This window comes from Gordionus sp. m RMFG-2023, chromosome 1 (genome assembly GCF_954871325.1).
Source record: "Gordionus sp. m RMFG-2023 chromosome 1, tfGorSpeb1-WG-v2, whole genome shotgun sequence".
NCBI lineage: Eukaryota > Metazoa > Nematomorpha > Gordioida > Chordodea > Parachordodidae > Gordionus > Gordionus sp. m RMFG-2023.
Genome location: NC_088775.1, coordinates 20,267,448 through 20,289,369, shown reverse-complemented (window position 1 = coordinate 20,289,369; position 21,922 = coordinate 20,267,448). Strand labels below are relative to the sequence as shown.

The window sequence follows — 21,922 nt, the reverse complement described above, 5'->3', positions numbered from 1 at the left end:
AATCCGATAATTATAGTTCCAATACTTTTCTCTGCAATCGTTGGCCCTCTTTTGAGTATTTTCTTCTGCCTTTCTTTAAGTTGTATCAATTTCTCTAGATCATCTCTTGTTCAATAACTCATCGGAACTAATATCATCAGATACAGCGTTGTTATACTTTTAATCAGATTCCCACTCCATAAATTGACAAGATGCTGTTTCGCACAAATCTTATCATCACCAAGTAATATTTAAGGATTTATACTGTTTATATTTAAACTAGTTAATAATCCGTCAAGAATGACGGGAATGAGGGTTAATTAGTTTGTGTATATGGTACTAAATATACTTTATTAATATATTTTATAAAAATATTAAAATTTAGTCGAAAAAGAAGTAAATTTGTGAATCACACCTCATAAGATATTCCAAATTTCTGATTCATTTATCATCAAATGAAAAAAGTATGATGACCCGTCTTTCTTGAAGGGCAAAATGCAAAATATATAATTAAGAGTACCAGAGCTCCCCTTTATCAACATTGCTGAGTCCGTCAAAAATGACGGGGAATGAGAATTTTCTCCTTACTCTTATGATAGTAGTTACCTGTTATTTGAAAATAATATCCAATTTTTATTCTTTATAACCCCCTCCCACTTTCAGCAGGTCAATCCATTAAAATTAAGTTTAAATGCTGTTTTGAGTCAATATATTTAAAGCTTTTACTTGATACCCATATCAATATTATTTGTTAAAATATTACTGTTCATCTATGAATATTTAAAAATTCCCAAGCAAGGTCCAAGTCCTTAATAATTTTGAGAAAATTTTCCCAACCCCAACCAAAGATCATAATAATTTTGGTAGTTGAGAACTGGAATAAAATATTTTAAAAAATCATATAGAATTTAAAAATACAATCAAAATCAGATTTTATGGGCCTTGGTTTATTTGTATTAGGTCAATATCTGATCCATAGTTAATAAAGAAAGAGTTCCCAAGCGTCCAAGCTGATAATAATTTGAAAATTCCCCAAGCATAGCCCAATATAATTTATAAAAATATTTTCCAAGCCCATCCCGACCCATTATAATTTAAAAAAATTTTTCTCAAACCTGGCCAACCGATAATAGTTTTGAAATTTTCTTCAGCTACCAATAAAAAAATATTTCCCAAGCCCAGCCCGACCCATTATAATTGAAAAACAATTTCTCAAACCTGACCAACCGATAATAATTTGAAATTGTTTTTCCAAGCCTGGAGCTTTCAATAAAAAAAATATTGATATATTTAAATTACTTTATCATAATATAGTTTCATATATAAGAATTATATTGCAAAATTAAATATAGAAGTGGGTTGACTGGAAAGAACGTTTGCCTATCGAACGTTAAGTGGTTCGAATCTCGTTGATGTATAGAAAAAATTTTTTAAAAAAAAAATAATTTAACATTAAATTTATATAGTCTCCTTCGATTTATTTACATTAAGATGATAGGATTAAGATTATACGAAAACGTTCATTTCTTGATTACGGCGATTATATATATTTAGTGCTGTAAACATTTCTAAAAAAATCGAACGCGTTCAACGTTCATTGACAAAAATCGAACGCACCTTCAAGTTCACTTCCAAAAAAAAGGAACGCGTTCACTTTCATGGACCGTTCAAAATTATGATAAATATTTTTAAAAATTTTCTAATATAAATAAATGTCTTATATTTATTAACACAATATTAGCCATGTTAAAAAATAATATAGTTTTATTTTGATAATATAATTATAAAATTCAAAATAATATATCAAATAAAAAAAAAATTTTCTTATTAATTTTTAATAACATTATTTTTCAAAATTTTCATCTGATAGACAAGAACGCTTGGCAGTTAATACGGCATTAGCTATACCAAAAACACGCTCAAGGGTAGATGAGGTGATTGCGGTATTATACTTAATAAATAACTCTTTTAACGTGAGGAATTTATTAAAAACATTTATTGTTTTGTTATTTGCTTCAAAGAATTGAGATAAGTTATCCTCCAATCCATTTCCTCGACAAAAAAAGGATATCTCGAGCATTATCATTTCTAGGGTTTTCAAAGCATTTTTTTCAATAACACTATAAGTTTATTTTTAATAGGTTCGTTCTATGGAAGTTTTATCCATGGCCATTGAAGCTTGAACACTGGATGTATAATTGCAGAAAGAACATATTGATCTTCATATATATGTTCAAATCTTTAAAAAAATAAAATATATGTAATTAATTGAGAGTGATAGGCTTAATACCTTTTATTAGTCTCATTTTATACGGCGTCTATCAATGGTTGACCATATTTGAGGCCACTAATTTTTTTAATTTTAAAATAACTATCGTTATTGTTGGGGTCAAATATCCCAAATGCATTTTTACTTCAAATTTAATGATTTTATTTAGTTATATTATATTATTTAATATAAAATAATAAATATTACAATCAAATGCCGTTTTAAATTGGAACCTGAAGATTTTGACAATATAAAACTTTTTGGACACATTTACATAAGCATTGAATTAGTTCCTTCAATATATGTTACCGTAAAACATTTGTCATATTTGGCCATGGTAATGATAATTCATCTAATTTTGGATTTTCAGAATCAGATGATGAGGATTAAATAATAATATCCATGCTTATGCTAATCTCTTAACTTATAATATAAACAATAATATTCAAATTAATAAACTATGTGTTAAAAAAATTGAAATGTGAAAGGGAAATACGCAGCCGATTAAAAAATATAAATTTTTTAAAAAAATCGGAAATATTAAATTTTTCAAATAAATAATAATAAAAACTATTTTTAAAATTGAACGAACGTTAAATTCGAACGCGTTCGTCATAAAAAAGGAACGCGTTCACGTTCAAAGTTCGTCAAAAATAAAAGGACGCCGTTCATTATTTTTTCAAAAAAACGAATTTCGTTCACGAACGCGTTTGTTTACAACACTATATATCTAATATATATAAAATCTTAGTGTTGTTAAACGAGTCGGCTTAACTACGATTCAAGTCGAGTTTTTAGTCGATTAGTCGACTCATTTTTACGACTCGAGTTCCGAACTTGAGTTTTTATCTTAAGTCATGAACTTGAGTTTTGATCTTGAGTCATGAACTCGAGTTATGAACTTGAGTCGTGAACTAGTCATAAACTTGAGTCGTAAACTCAACAGGTTATCTTAAATTTTATGAAACTCGATTACTTATATTAGTATTGTTAATTGGTTGGTTGTGTAATACCCAGACCTGGCGCTTGGCTCTAAAATTAGACTAAATCTGCTTTGAGCACGAGGCACATGTATCTTAAGTTATTTCTTATTGAACTCAGTTAAATATATAGTTATTTATTACAGATAAATCGATAGATAATTAAAAGACCTATTGAATATGCAACAATTCAAGCGCCACTTTTTGAGTGAAGCTATTTCTACGTAAACGGAAATTTTAATAACATGAATAGAAAAAATAATTCCTAAAATTATATTTTGAAATAAAGAGGTTGCTCGTAGCATAAACTCCTTCCTACAAAAAATTTTTTTATTTATTTATTTTTTCATTGTAATTATAAAATTTAACTCATATGATTTATAAAGATTTAAATAAATAAAATAAAAATAATTTCAAAGCGGAGTTGAAAAAATAAAATAAATAAAACAATGAATTAGATGCAAAAAAAATTTAAAAAATCCCGCACTCCTTAATTAGGTGCCAGATAGGCGATTTGGTTTTTTATTTTATTATAAAATTAATTTCTTTTTTTCTATTTAAAATTTTTTGAAATATTAAATAATTTTTTATAAAAAAATGTATAATATTGCCTACAAATTTTTAAAGGAGATGGAAATGGAAGTTAAATTTAAGGGAAATGTTACTAGAAACCTCTTTATTTCCAAACAGGATTAATTTTAGGAATTGATTTTTTCCATTCATGTTATCAAAATTTCCGTTAAAAAGAATTTAAAAATCTTAAAACTTAATTTGGTAATCTAGCAGATATTTTTCTCTTAACCTTTTGATTACGCATCGATTCCTACAAGCCAATAAAATCCGTCCAGTGGTACACCTGGTATATATCTGCGTTGTTTTTGACATTTTATACAGCTGTTAACTAGTTTTTCTTCATCTTTATCTAATTGTTCCCGCCATATATAATGTCCATGCAATATATGTAAAACTCTTTTTTGAAGTGAGTACGGAATGATTAGTCTGCCATTCCAAAACAACACCATCATCATTTTCTATTTTATCTATTCTTGTTCTAAAAGCTTATAATTCTGGTGCTTGATTTTGTATATTTGTACCATTTATTAATATTTTTACACTTCTTAAGATTGGATCTTTTGCGGTTTCTTCTCTAAGTTTTTTCTAGATAGAATTAATGTGTCATAAGTAAGATTTTATTTTTGCTTGTTATTCTATATTTCTCTATAGGGTTTCGGGATAAAGCAACTGTTTTATTAGCGTCATTCTTGTACATAATATCGTAATCATATACAGATAATTCATAGCCCAAAGTAATAATCTTTGGTTTGTTAATAAACTTAAGTCTCTGTTATTGCCATATATCTTTATTAGAGGCTTGTGGTCCGTTCGCATTATAAACTTACGCCCATATAAATAGTTATGAAATTTTTCTACGCCATTTATTATTTCTTTCTTCTTTGTTTATTGTAGAATAATTCAAGCGTCTTGTAAGGTTCTTGAGGTGTACGCTATTGGAAATTCGTTATATTTTTGCAGGAATACAGCTCCAAATCCTTGGTTAGATGTATCTGTTTTTAATATTAATCTAGGTCTGATTTATAAAACTGTATAGTATTTTGTTCTGAACCTATATCTTGCTCTTTCAAATAATGTCTCATGTGTTATTATGTAATTCGGCTATATTTCCGTGATTTTTTTCTTCTGGGTATATTCCATTTTGATATATTGTGCACTAAATATGTCTTTCATAAAATTTATTTTGCTTGTTTTGACTTTTAATCCCGCATTTTGTGTATCATTTTTTCTTGTGATTATAACATCATCTAAATAAATTGCTCTATCTTTACAATCAGCGAGTAAATCGTCCATATATCGCTGAAATATTATTGTTGCTGTAGCTATACCAAAAGGTAATCATAGCGGTATTATCCATTTAATGTACCATTGTTAATAATTCTTACGAATCTTCGTCAATACTCATTTGCAGATATGCATCTTTTAGATCTAATGTTGTATATTTATTTCCATTAGCGATCTTTGCGATTAATTATTCAAACGTTGGTAGAATGTGATAGTCTTTGTTGTGTTTTGACGAAACCCCATTGGAGTTTCGTGTTATATATATACTTTTTTTTAATATACCACTTTACAATGTTATGAAATTTTCTAACCTAAAAATCTTTTATAATAATACTTCTTTCAAAACCTCCCCCGTGGTTTGTCATATTTTGTCCCCTTTGTCCATCATCATTCTTTACTTTTTTAAATATGATATTGCAGATTATAAAACCATGTTATTGTATTTTATTCACTTGAAACTGGTCCTAGCCAGTTTTAAGGATATAAAATCTTTATAAAAAATACTTCGATGGATTTCTTTTTTGTCAACTAATTTTTAGTAAATAAGAAGAGTAAAATATGTAATCGGGATCATTAATTATGATTTTATTTTGTATTTTGTTTTTTTTTCTGCGAATTGAATTTATACATAATGTTGTTGTTGGATTACGGCTGAAAATTCTCGATTCAACAAATCTCTTATTTTTCTACATAAACTCCAGTTTTGTACGGTGACCAACCGTCAAATCGGGTCCCCCAGTCCCGTTCACCGAAAATCCCGGGCCATTCAATCCAGTCGATCCCTTCCCCTTCACAATGTTGAACAGCCTACGATTGTGGCCCCAACTATTTCAGTCTATGTTACTTTAACATAATCGTAGTTCACCTCGAGTTTTATGTACCAATACCATTGGAGTACTCCAGGTTACATTGATAGATCTATTTTCTTTATTATGTTATTCTCTTCCAAACGTTTCAGTTCAATTTCTACTTTTAAAGGCAATGGTACTCTTCTTGCTGGTAGAGCTATTGGTTTTGTATTTTCTTCTAATTGTAGCTTTACCGGTTCTACATTTTTTATTAATCCAAATTTATTATCAAATAGTAGCAAATTCTTTATATAGTTTTTCAATATTCACGTTTCCATTATCATTAATATTATATTTTTTGCTGATCATATCTTTTACCTTTGTTGATATAGATCAAATTCAGTCCATAGAAATCCAAATAGTGCTGCATCATTTGTTTTTGTCACTAATAACGGAAGCTATAACCTTGTTTAAGCTTAACGGTTGGTCTTCGTCTCTAGTATCTGTGTATCTTAATCGTAGTTCTTTATCTAGTTGCGACATATTTAGTCCAGCGATTAATTGATCACTTTAGTTTTATATTATCTTTAAATTCGCATCTTCGGGCTAGTTCTTTTATATATTTTAAATAATTCAATACGGAATTAATTCTTGATGCCAAAACAGTTCTTTCGTTATTAATAAATTGTTTTGCAATTTTGTATAAATATGCCCATACCACATCATCAATTTTTCTTGGAAATAGTAATTTTTTTATATCAGTTATTTTATATATCCTCAATATGCTATGAATAATATTTTCAAAGTTGCGTCAGTTTGAGGAATATTCTTTACATTCGATATATATTTTATATAATCACATAATTATCAAGAGAACATTCTTCTTTTTGGAATTGATTTGATGTAATTTTTGAAATATCACCCATAATTTCTAAAAAGATATATATTTTTTTTAAAAAAACAAAAAATAGTATTTAACTTGACCGAAGACTTTTTTTTTATTTCGACGCTAATTTTATGTCTCGATTAGTTGGTCAAAACAAACTGGTGTCTTTATTTTAAATTCTTATCTATATATACTATTTTATTATGATTAAATTTAACTTCTATAAGTATTCAATTAAATTGACTTTTTATATAATATTAAATATAAATACGTTATATTATTTTATGACAAATATAATATTCAAATAACGTTAAATAACCTTATATAAAATATAACAGTAATGATTTCATAAAAAACAGATATATAAATTTAATTTTATCTATAATATGCCCTTTTAATATATGGTATAAAAATTAATCTGAACAAAAAATCAAAGACCTGCAGAGGTACTATTTGCACGGCCCGGCCCGGATTATTTTTTTTAAAAAATTTTTCGACCCGGTTCGGGTTTTATATTTTCATCCCCTGCCCAGATTTTTTAAAAATATATTATATTTATTTTTGATTTTTATAGCTAATAATGGCAATTTCAAATATTTGGTTTTAAAATATATAGCCCGGCCCGGGTATATATAAAAAAAATTAAAATACGGCTCGGCCCAAGGGTCTATGCAAAAAATAAATGATCAGCCTATATAAATTATAAAATGATTTTGATAAGTTTACAAAAGCTGCCCTACATCTTTGTTTAACAATTTTTATTTAGATTTTGAGAATTCTTTAAATTAACAATATCCAAATTTAATATTTTTACTTTGTTCACTTTCATTTTCCTCTAATTAATAATCTTTAAGAATAAGTTAAAAATTATAAATAAATGGGATAAATGAAATTGTTTAAAATTTATTAACACTCTAATAGGAGTCTTTGAGAATAAACTAAATTTATTGCACTTTACTTAAGACCGATTTCGATTCTCAGATATTTTACAATTGACTTCGGTTACTAATAAGTTTAATAAAAAACAGTTTTGGAGGGTTTTAATTCTAAAATCAACTCTTAAGGATAGGGGACAGGCGATGTTGAGATCTCATGGGCCAATTTTTCTATTTATTTAGTATAAATAATAATCTTCATTTGAATAGCTTTTGTCGCTTTTTCCTAAGTCATTAGGCCGCCGCTCTATTTTTTTCCACATTGAATTGTCTTAGCGATGTTTAATTTTTTAAAAGTAATAGTAATACTTCTTATATAACCCCGGGTAATTCCATACCAAATCGATAACTTTTCGGCCCGACCTTTTTAATTTCGATAATATTTTGTATGCTGAGAGAATATCATTTGAAAGCATCGAATCCAAAATTTTAGCTTCCTAGTACTCATAGTTCCAGAGATATCAATGGTCAAAAGTGCCAAAAATGACTTTTTTCGAAAAATACGATTTTTTGAAATTGAGATGAGTTAAAAAATAATGATTTTAAAAATATAAGTTATATGACATTTTGTAAAAGGCCTTTTATTAAATATTAAGGATTTTTTTGAAATAACATTGTTGCGGTTTTTATTTACATTATAAATTTTAAACACAAAAATTCCAGGTGTTTCGTTTTCCAAATTTTTTTGAATTTAATATTTTCTTATTCTCTAACCTTATATCTATTCATAAAAAAAATTTAAACTTGGGACAGTCATGGGTTTTTTAGTTATTACGATTTAAAAAATCAAAAAATAAATATTTTTTCAAAAATAGATGGCGCTCCTTTATAAAATAACGTGTTTTGTTATAATTATTATTTTTTAAAACTTTTTTTCACTTTTAAACATAAATAATAAGATTTTCCAGCATTAATATCATGAAATGAGATTATTTAGCTGCGATTATAATCATTTTTTGTAAAAAATTTTAATTTTCGAAAAATTATTTTATAAATTTTAAAGATATAATAGATAAATTAAAATTAATGAAAGATATTACCTATTTTCGGTTTTTCATTAAATTTAGTTTTTTTGACGCCATGAAAGTTTCGTTTTGCGATAAATTATATGTACGCCCAGTAGCCATTGATGGGCTAACTATTGTTAAAATATTATTTTTTGGTATGAAAAGGATATTTTGTGCAGCTGGATAAACAAAAGAATTTGCTGGTCCTTTAGGGTGAAGAAAATTATTTTTTACTTTATCTCTAATTACATTCACTTCTTGTACAAATCCTAACCACCAATCGTTTTCATATGCACATGTTACATATCCTCTAATCTCATCGATTATCAGATCCTCAATCAAATATCTTCACGTGGATATATTGACATTCGTTGCAGTCACCAAAATAACAGGTGGGTAACGGGGGATTGCAAATCATTCTGCCTATAACATCTCTATAAGTTGTTAATGTATCCTCAACATTTTTAGGCAATGTTGCTAATTCACAGCTTAAAATCATAAGTTTAAAATTCTGATGTATGCTACAAACGCATACACTATGTGTTCCGCTAGCCCCTGCTAATAACAATTTTTTGGTCTTAAGCTAGCAAATTTCGAAAATCCAATTGTTAAGTTTGAATTACTCGCCTTAAAATGATTATATAATTCTTTCAAATTATTAAGAACTAACCTTTTTTGAGCGTTCACTCGTTCCCCCTTTTCAATGATAGATATTCAATCTTTTTTTCCTGGTAATATCTACTAACTTTATCAATGCGAAAATTTTTTTTAAACAATATCAACTGTTTTTTGATTGAGATATTTTGCAGGCTTTCGATTTGGAGTTGAAAGACTCCCCTTTTCTTCTAAAATGATTTTGGAATTATGTGTCATATGATATGTAGCGTTGAATGTCGTTTTTATTTTATTTACGCTCCAATTAGGAGGCAGAATGGTCAGCAATTGATATTTTTTATTTTAGATAAATTGGGATATTGTAATTTCATGTTATTGAGTATATCATTATTATCTTTCGTATCCGAATCTGGATTGTTAATTATTATATGTAATCGCTTTTGTTATTTTTGCTGCTTTTTTTTGGATAATTTTTTTCGGTTAGTTTTTTTTTCTTAATAGGAGATATTCCTATTTCATTTAAAGTTATATTGATTTTATCTATTGATGTTGATGCTGTTATTTACATAATCACTATCAGAATTTATATTTTCGACCTTTTCGGCATTTATCACAAATATAATGTTCCGCCTCAATGTAATATTGTGTCATCCACGTCATGACTTTGCGCAGGTTCTTTTTATAATTAAAGTGTTTAATTCTTTAAAAGGATTTACGCATTTATATTTATACATTATAAATAATTTTAGGAAGAAAAATAATTAATATCAAATTATTTGTAAAATAAAAATTAATTAATATTAGGGCAGGTACATGAAAACTAGCTTTTATCTTTCAACAATTAATTATTATATTTTCTTGTATGAGATATCGGAATCTTAACTATCTTTTTAGGTAATTTAATCATTTATTATAAAAACTAATTTCTACAAGTTATCAATATAGCAATAATAAGTAGTGATCTGCATCGAGCCTAATTTTTCAAGCCCGGCCCGGCCCGAAATTTTTTAAAAAAAAGTTTCGCCGGCCCGGCCCGAATTTATTTAAATATAGGAATTAATTTTTATAATTACTCAAAATAAAAGACATATGTTATATGTCGTTTAGTTTCAATAAATAAAATCAAATATTTTTATTTTACATAAAAAATTAAATATAAAATTGATTAATTTATATATATTTAAAAATGTTTCCAAAATCCGACCCGACCCAGCCCAAATTTTTTTCAAAATATTAGCCCGGCCCGAACCCGATTATTTTAAATAGAATTAGGCCCGTCCTGACCGGGCCTAACTTTGCAAATCTCTAATAATAAGTAAGCCTATCAAACGATCTATATATTTTTTCCTGATAGTAATGATGGAAAATCTTATTATTTATTTTTAAAAGTGAAAAAAAGTTTAAAAAAATAATAATTATAACAAAATACGTTATTTTATAAAGGAGCGCCATCTATTTTTGAAAAAAATATTTATTTTTTGATTTTTAAATCGTAATAATTAAAAAACCCATGGCTGTCCCAAGTTTAAATTTTTTTTATGAATAGATATAAGGTTAGAGAATAAGAAAATATTAAATTCAGAAAAATTTGGAAAGCGAAACATCTGGAATTTTTATGTTTAAAATTTATAACGTAAATAAAAATCGCAACAATATTATTTCAAAAAAATCTTTAATATTTAATAAAAGGCCTTTAATAGAGTTACAAAATGACATATAACTTATATTTTTAAAATCATTATTTTTTAACTCATCTCAATTTCAAAAAATCGTATTTTCCGAAAAAGGTCATTTTTGGCACTTTTGACCATTGATATCTCTGGAACTATGAGTAATAGGAAGCTAAAATTTTGGATTCGATGCTTTCAAATGATATTCTCTCAGCATACAAAATTTTATCGAAATTAAAAAGGTCGGGCCGAAAAGTTATCGATTTGGTATGGAATTACCCCTTAATTTTTTTTTTTAAAAAAGGCATGTCCTTTATTTTGATATAAAAGGTAATTGGGTAGTTTATATTATATTTTTTTGTAAATCATTAAGATGACGGCCGACCTAGGCCTCATTTTTCCTACCTTGATTTCTGACATCAAAAATATGATATATGAGCAGAATTATGTAACATATCCTATTTTCAAGAATCCGAAACTGCTTTAACAATAGTGGAATTAATTTTATATATAGAGCAAAATGTTATGTGATAGATTCATTTTTAGAGGGTTAATTTAGTGATTAAATTTATTCAAATTGTTTTAATTGCATATTATCAAATTTTGGAATTAGAACCTGAATTCCATGTTCCAAATTATGGATAAGGGACTAAAATTTCGCTCAAGTTACCAGGATTGAGCACTTTCAATAATTAAGTACCCATATTATTCTTAATTCTAATTATATTATATTTGTTTTCATTTCTAATTAGGGAAAAGCAGGGATGGCGATATTGAAAGGAAACATTGTAAAGGTTGTAATTGTAGAAGATCTGGATGTCTTAAAAATTATTGTGAATGCTATGAAGTATGCATTACATATTTTTTTAATTCACAATCATTCATTTTTAATCCTTAAAAAAAATTGTCATTCCTTTTGATTTATTGAAATTTTATTTACAATAAAGGTAATTATATTATTATAGAAAGTAAAACCTATTCTACCCTATAGCTAGGTTCTGAGACTGAATATCAGTATAGTTGGATAATTACTATATTTTTAGCTAGCCGGCTAAACAAAGTTTTCTATCACTTTGGCTTAAGGTTTTTTCTCAAAAAGTTAACAGCTCAAATGTGAAAGAAACTAATATAAATTAAAACGCCTAAATGTTAATAAATTTCTTCCTTCAGGCGCCTGGATATTGAATCGAATTATCTGACATTTAGCCATTACCCAACTTTTGAGGTCTTCAAATGAAATAAATCTCTAGCCTGACCCAGTAAAAATTTACCCTTTCCCAGGTCCAGCCAAATTTTAGCCTTTCTCAGTTTCAAATTAAGGCTGCTCATCCCGTCTGACCTGGTTTAATTTTTTTTATAATACAAGGCCGAAACTGAAATATGTGTTAAGAACCTAAATAAATAATTATTTATAATATTGGATAGTTGTTAAATTAAAAACACTATGCTAGAATTAGAGGTCTGCATTTAAAAGGGTTTTATTCCGCCCGCCAATACTTCAAACGGACGGGTTTTCTAAAAATTTTCAACATTGGGCTGGTTAAAAAAAATTTAAGTAATGGGCGGGTGGATTTTAATATTTTTCAGGCAAAGTGAGTGGAACAGACTTCAATTTATTAAAAATAACAGTTTTATTTCATAATATTGCAGATTATATATGTTTAATTTAAAATAAATAAATAAAGAGCCGGACCAGCTTTAAACTATTTTAGACGTGCATGAGGGTTAAAGAAAATTTATAGATTAATGGGCGGGTAAATTTTTTAAATAAAATTCCAGTCATCAAATGCCTGGCCCAAATAAAAAAATTTCAAGGCTAAGCATCTAGCCAGGCTTTGCAGATCTCTAATATATAGTATATATGACTTGACCAATAATAGAAATGTTAAGATAGAATTTACTATTATTTTGCATATTTAATTGCGTAATTTTATTAAAAAATGATCTTGTTAATCTGGAATTAAATTTTTTAATATTATTGTTTAAATTTAAATAAATAATCTTTATAATTGTTTAAATTTGCCCTTATTTATATAAATATTAATATTTTGATACAAGAAAATTCTTTTAGACAGTTTATATGAATTTTAATTTCTAGTTTATATAAATTTCACTTTTAATTCTAGATTTATAAAATTATTTTTCAATTATAATGTATTTTAGAATAAAATGGGGAAATATTGAATTATATATGTTAAAGTATTTTTTAATCAATCCAATATAGCTTTAATAATGATGTAATTATAAATTTCACAAAAAAACAGGTTTTATATTAAAATAAACGTATGTTTTATTAAATTAATACCTTTTTCTAGGGGATTTTCTTTCTTATATACAAAATATTTTTAACATTATAACTTGATTTAAATAAAAAAATCTTTGTCAAAATATCCTGTCTTTAACTCTTAAAATACTTTACAATATCATCATATTTTTATTCTCTACTATTATCTATTTTTTTGTTTTATAAAAGAATTATGAATTATGCTAAGCTAATATAGATATGTCATCCTTTAAATTTTTGTCAAAATATCCTGTCTTTGCAAATCTTATACTTTACAAAATAACTAAATTCTTGTGTTTTTCTGCTATTTTCTACTCTTAAAAAATAATCCATATTGACTCTAAATTTTGTTTAGTATTAAGAAACATAATTAATACTATTTTTTTATAAATATGTTGGATTGAGATACCTACAAATTATGATGGGATATAAGATAATTTAAAAAAAATATTTATCATAAACACGATTATGCATAAGCTCCAATTAATTTGAATGTTTTGTATTAAATATATAATTAATATATAAATGTTTATTATGTATAATCAGGCTAAAATAACTTGTTCAAGCATGTGCAAATGCGTTGGCTGTAAAAATTTTGAAGATAGCACTGAACGTAGATCTATAATGTTACCACATTACCTGATCAACAATAAAACTCATTTTCATAATTCTAATATTGTTGGTGGTTCTAACTATCAGATGGATCAATCATATGATAATAATTTGAATAGTAATACTTCAAACTCTTACCATACTATTGGAAACAATAACAGTAAGTGGTTATATTCCAATAACCGAATGACTACTTCGCATCGCAATTTATCATTATTAAATCAGGATTCCTATAATAAAATAATCTCCAACTCCAGTGATGATCTTGGCAAAGGATTTAATTTATTTTCGCCCATGAATAAGATTAAAAACGATTACAAAAAAAATAGCTTAGATAATGTAATCGAAAATGATTCTAAACTCAATATGACAAGTTTATTATTGAATGAAATTGCCACTGGACTGACCTACAATAACGATGTTAAAAATATTAGCTTAAGTGATAAAAATAATGCTGACTTCAAGCAATTAAATTCATATCCACTTTTTACAAATGAATATGAAAAAAGGTATTATTTTGATTTATATTTATAAGATATATTTATTTTTAAAATTATAATTAGTTCACTTAAATAGACAATTTGATACCTTAATATCTAACTTTTTTATCAACCTTTTGTCTCAAATTAATATTAAAATTGTATTTAATTTAACATATTTAAAATGTAGTTTTATTAAAGATGATAATACTGCAACTTTACATAATTGTATTTTAACAAAAACAGTACCCTTTTCTTCCCATCCCGCATAATAACGGATGAGATAATAGAGGCAATAGGCACGTGCATGTTAGCCCAAGCCCATGAGGCCCTCTCAGAGTCTCCTTCCATGAAATACCACTCGTTGGAACGGGTCGTAACCAAAGAATTTGGCCAGTGCTTGCTCCGTATCATTAACGTTCTTAAAAATGCCGCTATCTGCGATAATGAACAAGCAACTTATCACAACCATGAGACTCGATCCGATATACCCTCCAAAAGACGTAAAAGGTTGACCCATCCACTTCGCCCGCCTAAAAACAGAATGAAGGACGACATTTCCTCCGATCATGATTCACAAAGATCCTACACTTTATCTCCACTTAGTTCTCAATCGATTGACACTTGATTAACAATAAATTTTATTAGGGTTAATTTTTAAACGGTTGTTTTTGATAGGATATTGACCACAACCAGCATTAATTGTGAAGACACCTTTTTGACATAATTGATAATTATATTATAATGATATTTTTGAAGAGTAAAAATATCTTTTCTTTTTCTCTAGTCATAATCCTTAGATAAACACCTACAGAAGGAACCATATGGTTAAAAATATAGCAAAACTTCTATTTTGACCAGTATTACGAATTTTTTTAATTGAAATAACTAAAATTTAAACTACGAAAAGCTTAAGAATGGCATTTATAAAAAAAATATAAGAAATTAATATATTTTTCTAAATATCTTGTTGATTTAAAATAGCCTCCAATTACGTTTTAAACAAATTGTACAATATAATATTTAATTTTAATATTTAGACCCATTTAAAGATAAAATTAAATCATGTATATTTATTTATTAATTTTTATTGTTTCTTAGCATTGTTTTTTTTATATAATACCTAAAATTTAATACGTGTATTATCTGAATTGAATATATGACCTTGTAATTTATTCGACATATTACCACCATGAATGTTATCTTTTATATTTGTATAAAAAATTATTTAAATTCATAAAAATTATTTAATTTAATAAAATAGCGTTTTATTTAAAACTCTGGGTAAATTTGTTATTAAAAATGTAATTTTAAAATCAATTAATATATTGTGAATAATAGGCTTTATTTATTCTCCTCAAATAAAATTACTGTTACCTGGAATCTGAACCCTAACGAATATCGGCTTAGGTTCATATAAAAATTACGATACAGGTTCTGTTCGCTAAAAAATAATATCGGTTGGTTTGAACCTTTAAAAACAGGTTAGAACCGTTTTAGAATATGTAAGGACATATATATATTTTTAATTATGCCGAGGGACCTAACAAAAATAGTTAGTGGTGCTTAACAGTCAAAGCTGATTTAATTATCGTTAAAAAGTTGGGATATAAAAATATTCAAACCTGTTTACACACCTTTTTAGAGGTTCGTTTGAGTTTAAATAGAAATTTTTTTAGGATTCTGCTATCATGTAAAACAAAACAGGGTGCGGTGTGGCTTAAGTATCTAAAAGGATCGATATTTCGCGTTTAAAAAAATATCAGATCTGAGCGATATTTTTAAAGAATTGACCTATTTTCATTGTCTTTAGTTATATTATGAGTGCTTATATAATTATTGAATGAGTATATTTTATTATAATAAAAAATTTAAAAAGGAAATTTATATGTAATGTTTAAAAAAATCTGTTTATTTTAAAAGATAGGGAAGCTAAACATGAGAGATTTGCAGAGGTACCATTTGCACAGCCCGGCCAGATTTTAAAAAAAATTTAAGGTTATATTGCCATTTACCCACTGCAGGCCTCTGATATATTATCTGTAGCTAGTAGTGTGGTTAATTAGTTTGTTTTACATTACCACGACCTTGGTTTTTGGTTGAAAAAATGAACCAGAACTAACCCAACCAAATGGGTCGATCTGATAGACCAGATCCACAGACCTCTGCACCAACTTATATTATTTTATTGTGATATTTTGCTCAATCATATTTTTATGCATAGAGGACGAATAATAATAGCAAAGAAATAATCATGTTTAATAATATTAGATTCCTTTTTAAAAAATTGTTATCTTATATTCTAAAAATTAAAAATTACATGACGAGTATTTCAATTTTAATTGCTCTATTAGTGCTGTAAACGTTACTACAAAAAAGAAACGCGACCGTTACTCGTTACGTATAAAAAAGGAAAGCGTTACCATTACTCGTTACCCGTTTAAATAAATAATAATTTGATCTTTATATTTTGATAGATTAAAAACGAAAGAACATAAACCAAATTTCCTAGTCTAATTTCGATTTTTCCACATTTTAAAAATTAATTTTCATATTTATAATTAATATTATATTTAATTTAAAATTAGCAAGTTATTATTGCGATTTTCAAAACAAGGAAGCACTTTACTTCAATGGTATTCAACTTTATTCAGGGTTGGCAAGTGACCGGTAAAATTCAGCCAATTAAAAAATTCTAGAAAGAAACGATATAAATACATGTGATCACAATGTTGCATATTTTTTGGGTCCCTAATATCAAGTGGAGCATATCACTAGTAGTGAATTCTATGAAGTATATGATATAATTCAAGAATTAGCCATTTTACAAGGTGGTGATGATCAAAATATTTTAAGTGATATAATTAATTTCCTAAGCAAAAGCAGCATGTTTAATAGCAAATTATATGGAAAACGGTAATTTCCATAAGAAACAATAAATTCCGACCTCAAGTTAATAGATTAAACTGTGCCACCATGCCCATTAAGAGACTAACGATTCCTAGTTTTACTTATTCTTTAGAAAGATAAGTCGATTTGGGTTAATATTCTTATGAAAATCGAAAAATCTCGACATCAGAAAAATTGATTAAAAAAGTGATAATATTGAATATTAATCAGAACAAGACTGCTACAGAGAGCTAAACGTTAGTTATAGAATGACTATGAATTTAAAAAATTAATATCATAGATTCATTTTATTATTATATTCATAATTAAGCAATGACTTATATATGTCATTGTAATAAAGTTAATATTTAAAAAAACATTTTAATTTGACCTGTCAAATATCGGTCAATTGACCGAAACGTATATGACCAGTCAAATGAACAACCCTGATCAAAACACTATAAAAATAAAATACAATTTCATAATTGTGTTCCCAAAAATTAACTTATATCTAAAAAATTTTATTAAAATTTTTTGACAATCTAAAAAAAATTTACAACAAATTTTTTTTATTATTAACATAAAACCTACTAATTAAATTATCATTCTAAAATAAGTAAGATAGTATTATGTGATACGTGATATATAGCGCCTCTGTCCTCTAGCGTTGAAGGTTCAACAGAGATACGCTAGATTTTCCTCATTTCCATCTAATTGGAATAATTTAATTTGTAATAAAAGTAAAAATATGAGGAGCCCTCTAAACGTTTGTGGGCAAGCCGCACGTACTTGTAGGCACAAAACCTCTATAGGCTTATTAAAATAGAGTGGGGCAAAAAAAGAGCCTATACCCGTGAACTACAGTATAATTTAATTACTTTAAGGGTGGGTGATGGCTGATTTTAAGTTTAATTTCTTTGGTGTAAGTTATAATTACTATCAATATTGAGATATAATGTTCATAAAATCTGTAAATAAATATGATTAAAATAAAAAATATTTGCCTGATTCAACCCATACAATACAGTTCTATCACTTCAAATTTTCCAGCGGAAGAGAAAATTGGTGAGAAATTCAAAAAAACAAAACGAGTTTCAACAATTCAAGATAGTATTAAAAAAAGTTAGAATTCAAAACTAGGAAATGCCCCACAATCAAATAACTATTGGGCGTATATTTATATCTTAGGGCAGGGTTGGTAAGTCGTCAATTAACCGGTCAAATTCAATCAATTGACCGGAGGGGTACTTAACCTGGTATACGATCAAATACTCTAAAAAATATGTTAAAAAAGAGAAAAACGATATTATTACATGTGATCACAAAGTTTTACAAAAATGATTTAAAATTTTAGAAAACATTTGATCAAAAATTCTTAGAGCATTCTTAAAATCTTATTTTAGTGAAACATTATAAACTTCGTTTTTATTAATTTTTCTAAAAATTGGCAAATACAATTTTATTTATTTAAGCCTCTAGCAAATACAATTTTGCTTATTCAAGCCTCTGCAGTCAATATTAAGAATTATAACCTGTCTACGAAAGGTATCATTATAATGTATTGTGCGCACACTTTTAAACATTTAAATAAAGCGAATTAAGGGGAATTGTTAAAATGTCATCTGATTAGTATCAAGCTTGTTAATCGATCCTTTTAAAAAGATAGAATCTCGATTACGATCTTTTGAAAAAAATAGGATCGATCCTTTTCTAATTTAAATTTCTGATCGATGCGAAATTAACTAATATAAAAGTTAATTAAATATGGTATAAATTTATTGTAATTGAATTATATAATATAAATATAACAATTAGAATATATTTATTTATAATTAAAATTAGCCTTTAATAATAAAAAATTTTCTAAAGAGCGCTTGATGGTAAAGGTGTGTTATATTCAATAAATGTTTTTTTAAAATTAACATAATTATTAAAAATATTCACAAAATCATCATTAGAATAAAAAAAATTATTAATGGAAAAAGCATTTTGCGACGAGTTTTTCCCAAAAAAAGTATCAATTTCATCCATGCATACATTTGAAGGATCTGCATGTGGTTGACCCTATATATTTTCTAAATGGGCAATTAACCTTTCTTTTAGCAATAAATTTTGTGGCAGATTAATAAAAGGCCAATTGAGCTTATACTTTGGGTGAATAATTAATGCCAATATATTACTGTCATCTAGTGAAAGAAATCTATATTAAAATGATAATTAATTTATTATTAAATAAGTGTTCATTCATATAAATCAGGTATCTGCAAAAGTTAGCCCTTTCAAATTTTATAGTCAGGCCTGACCAATCATCTGTATAATATTGATTAAATTTAATAATTCTTAATGCCTATGGCCCATTAAAATTTTACCAGATATCAGAGTCTTAGTAGACCAGACCTGCTAAAAATATTTTACTAAATAGATCATGCCAATTTTTTAATAAATTTATGAAAAAATTGGATAAAAATTTAAAAAATTGGATAAAAATTTAAAAAATTGGATAAAAATTTATTACCTTTTATCAATACCTCTAAGAACACACTCTACAAGGGGCTTACAATATTGCAGGCAGCTAAATTTCTTTAATTTTTCTATAAGTATAGTTAGAATTGGAGTTAGATAACTCTGCTCCATGTTATCCTCCCGTTCCAAGATCTTTAATGATGTAGCCAAGGGTTCTACTGAAGTATATTCTTTGACAAAGAAACATTCTTCTTTGCCTAAACATTGTGAAATTTGATCACAAACTTTCTACTTCTGAAAACTTTTTAGAGAGCATCTTGTCCATTAATTTCATTGACTGAAAATAGGAGTTCCATCTGGTCTTATTGGGAGCTATTAGATATTTTCGCAATTTCTGCAATAGAATATTAACCATTTTGGGGGAAATATTTTGTTTGTTAATTAAGGCAAATCATTTAGCAAATGTTGTTCTTGATATTCGCTTATAATTAATATCCTTTTCTGATTTCTCAACGTCTTTGGTTGCAATAAGGTTCAGATTATGGCAACAACAACGTTGATGTTTTGGTAGGCTGATAGTAGGATTATTTGAGTCATCAACAGATAATATGTCATCCAATATTATTAATTCCATATCCTCACTATCTTCTTCATTTCTCCAAACACTCTTGATAAAATAAAAATAAAATTTTAAATAAATTTTTTTGTTAAATATAAATATTTCTTGAATGCCTTTACAAAGTTGGTTCCATTATCGGTCACCATCTTCACCACCTTATTATGAATTTTATAAGTCTTGTGGATATCCATAATTTCCTTAGCCAAAACATCATATGTTTGCTTTCCAATTATACGCCTCAGTGCCAAAGCTGCTGATCTTTTCTTGAGGGTTAATGGGTCCAGCCAATGGACAGTAACTCCAATAAAAGCCCTAAAATAAAATATTATAATATTCACACAAATATAATATATCTTCGATGACCACTTCAACAATCAGCAGTGGTGCATACATAGGAGACTTCAGACAAATCTCTTATAAGATTTGTTGTCATATCTGTAAAGGCAGTAGATATTTTGTTGCCCAGAGTTTGACGACATATAAATTTTGTCGTTGGAGAAAATTTTTTAATCATTTTCTGGAATGAAGGATCATCAACCAGTGAAAGTGGTTGAAAGGTGTCAATAAAAAACTCCATTATAATTTTGTCTGCTGTTTTTTGATGGCATGTAAAGATTACTAAAATTGAATTTGGTTTATCTGGATCTGCAACCAGGGACACTTTGATTTTGTAGAGACTTATTTGTTTGTGTAGAGACTTCATTTAAGTGTGTGGCAATCTCATTTTTGAATTCACTGTGCTTTCTCTTTATAAAATAAAAACATATTATGTAACAGAGTTGGATGAATATAACTTCCCCTGAATCAAATCATATTTTTAAAATTTTAGATGGAAATTTTTTTTAAATATAAGTTAAAAAAAAACAATGTACAGACTGAATGTAAAACCTGTATAAACAAAAAAAATGATAAAGGGTTTAAAACAAATTTTATTATATATGATTAAGTATATTATTTATATGTGGTTAAAAAGGTCATATAGGTTATCTTAAAAATTCAAGTTTACAATATTTTCTACCATTATTAAAAGTTTCCTATGATAGGGGCAAAAGATTTTGAGAATATATTTTCCTATGATATGAATATATTGAGGCCTTTTTGGCATTTAAGAACTTATGAATAAAGGATTCAAAACAAATTTTGTTAAACATATTATATTAAGGTATTATTATTTATAAGTGGTTAAAAGGGTCATATAGGTTATCTTAAAAATTCAAGTTTACAATATTTTCTTCTACCATTATTAAAAGCTGTGAGAAAATATTTTCCCATCATATGAATAATACTGAAGCTTTTTAGGTATTTAAGAACTTATGAATTAATGGTTCAACATAAATTTATATTATTTACATATGGTTAAAAGGGTCATATAGGTTATCTTAAAAATTTAAGTTACAATTGTCTATCATTTAAAGCTGCCCAAGATAATATGGGCAAGAGATTTTGAAAAAATATTTTCCTATGATATGAATAAATGAGGTTTTTTTTAGCATTTAATTATGAATAAAGGGTTACACAAATTTTGTTAAATATATTAAGTTAAGTATATTATTTATATGTGGTTGAAGGGTTTTAAATACTGAAAATTAA

At 26.8% G+C, this 21,922-nt stretch overlaps 1 protein-coding gene across 3 annotated transcripts in view; it reads left to right on the top strand.

Annotated features, from left to right (window-relative positions):
* The window catches only part of LOC135931453 (uncharacterized), a 30,497-nt gene extending 15,153 nt beyond the window's left edge, over positions 1-15,344 (top strand). For all 3 annotated transcript variants that reach the window (XM_065468578.1, XM_065468577.1, XM_065468576.1), the window contains 3 exons: positions 11,739-11,833; positions 13,817-14,391; positions 14,608-15,344. In XM_065468578.1, coding sequence (XP_065324650.1) covers positions 11,739-11,833; positions 13,817-14,391; positions 14,608-14,989 — 1,052 coding nt within the window. In that variant the 3' untranslated portion in view covers positions 14,990-15,344. The remainder of the gene's footprint in view (positions 1-11,738; positions 11,834-13,816; positions 14,392-14,607) is intronic.
* The last annotated feature ends 6,578 nt before the right edge of the window (positions 15,345-21,922 follow it).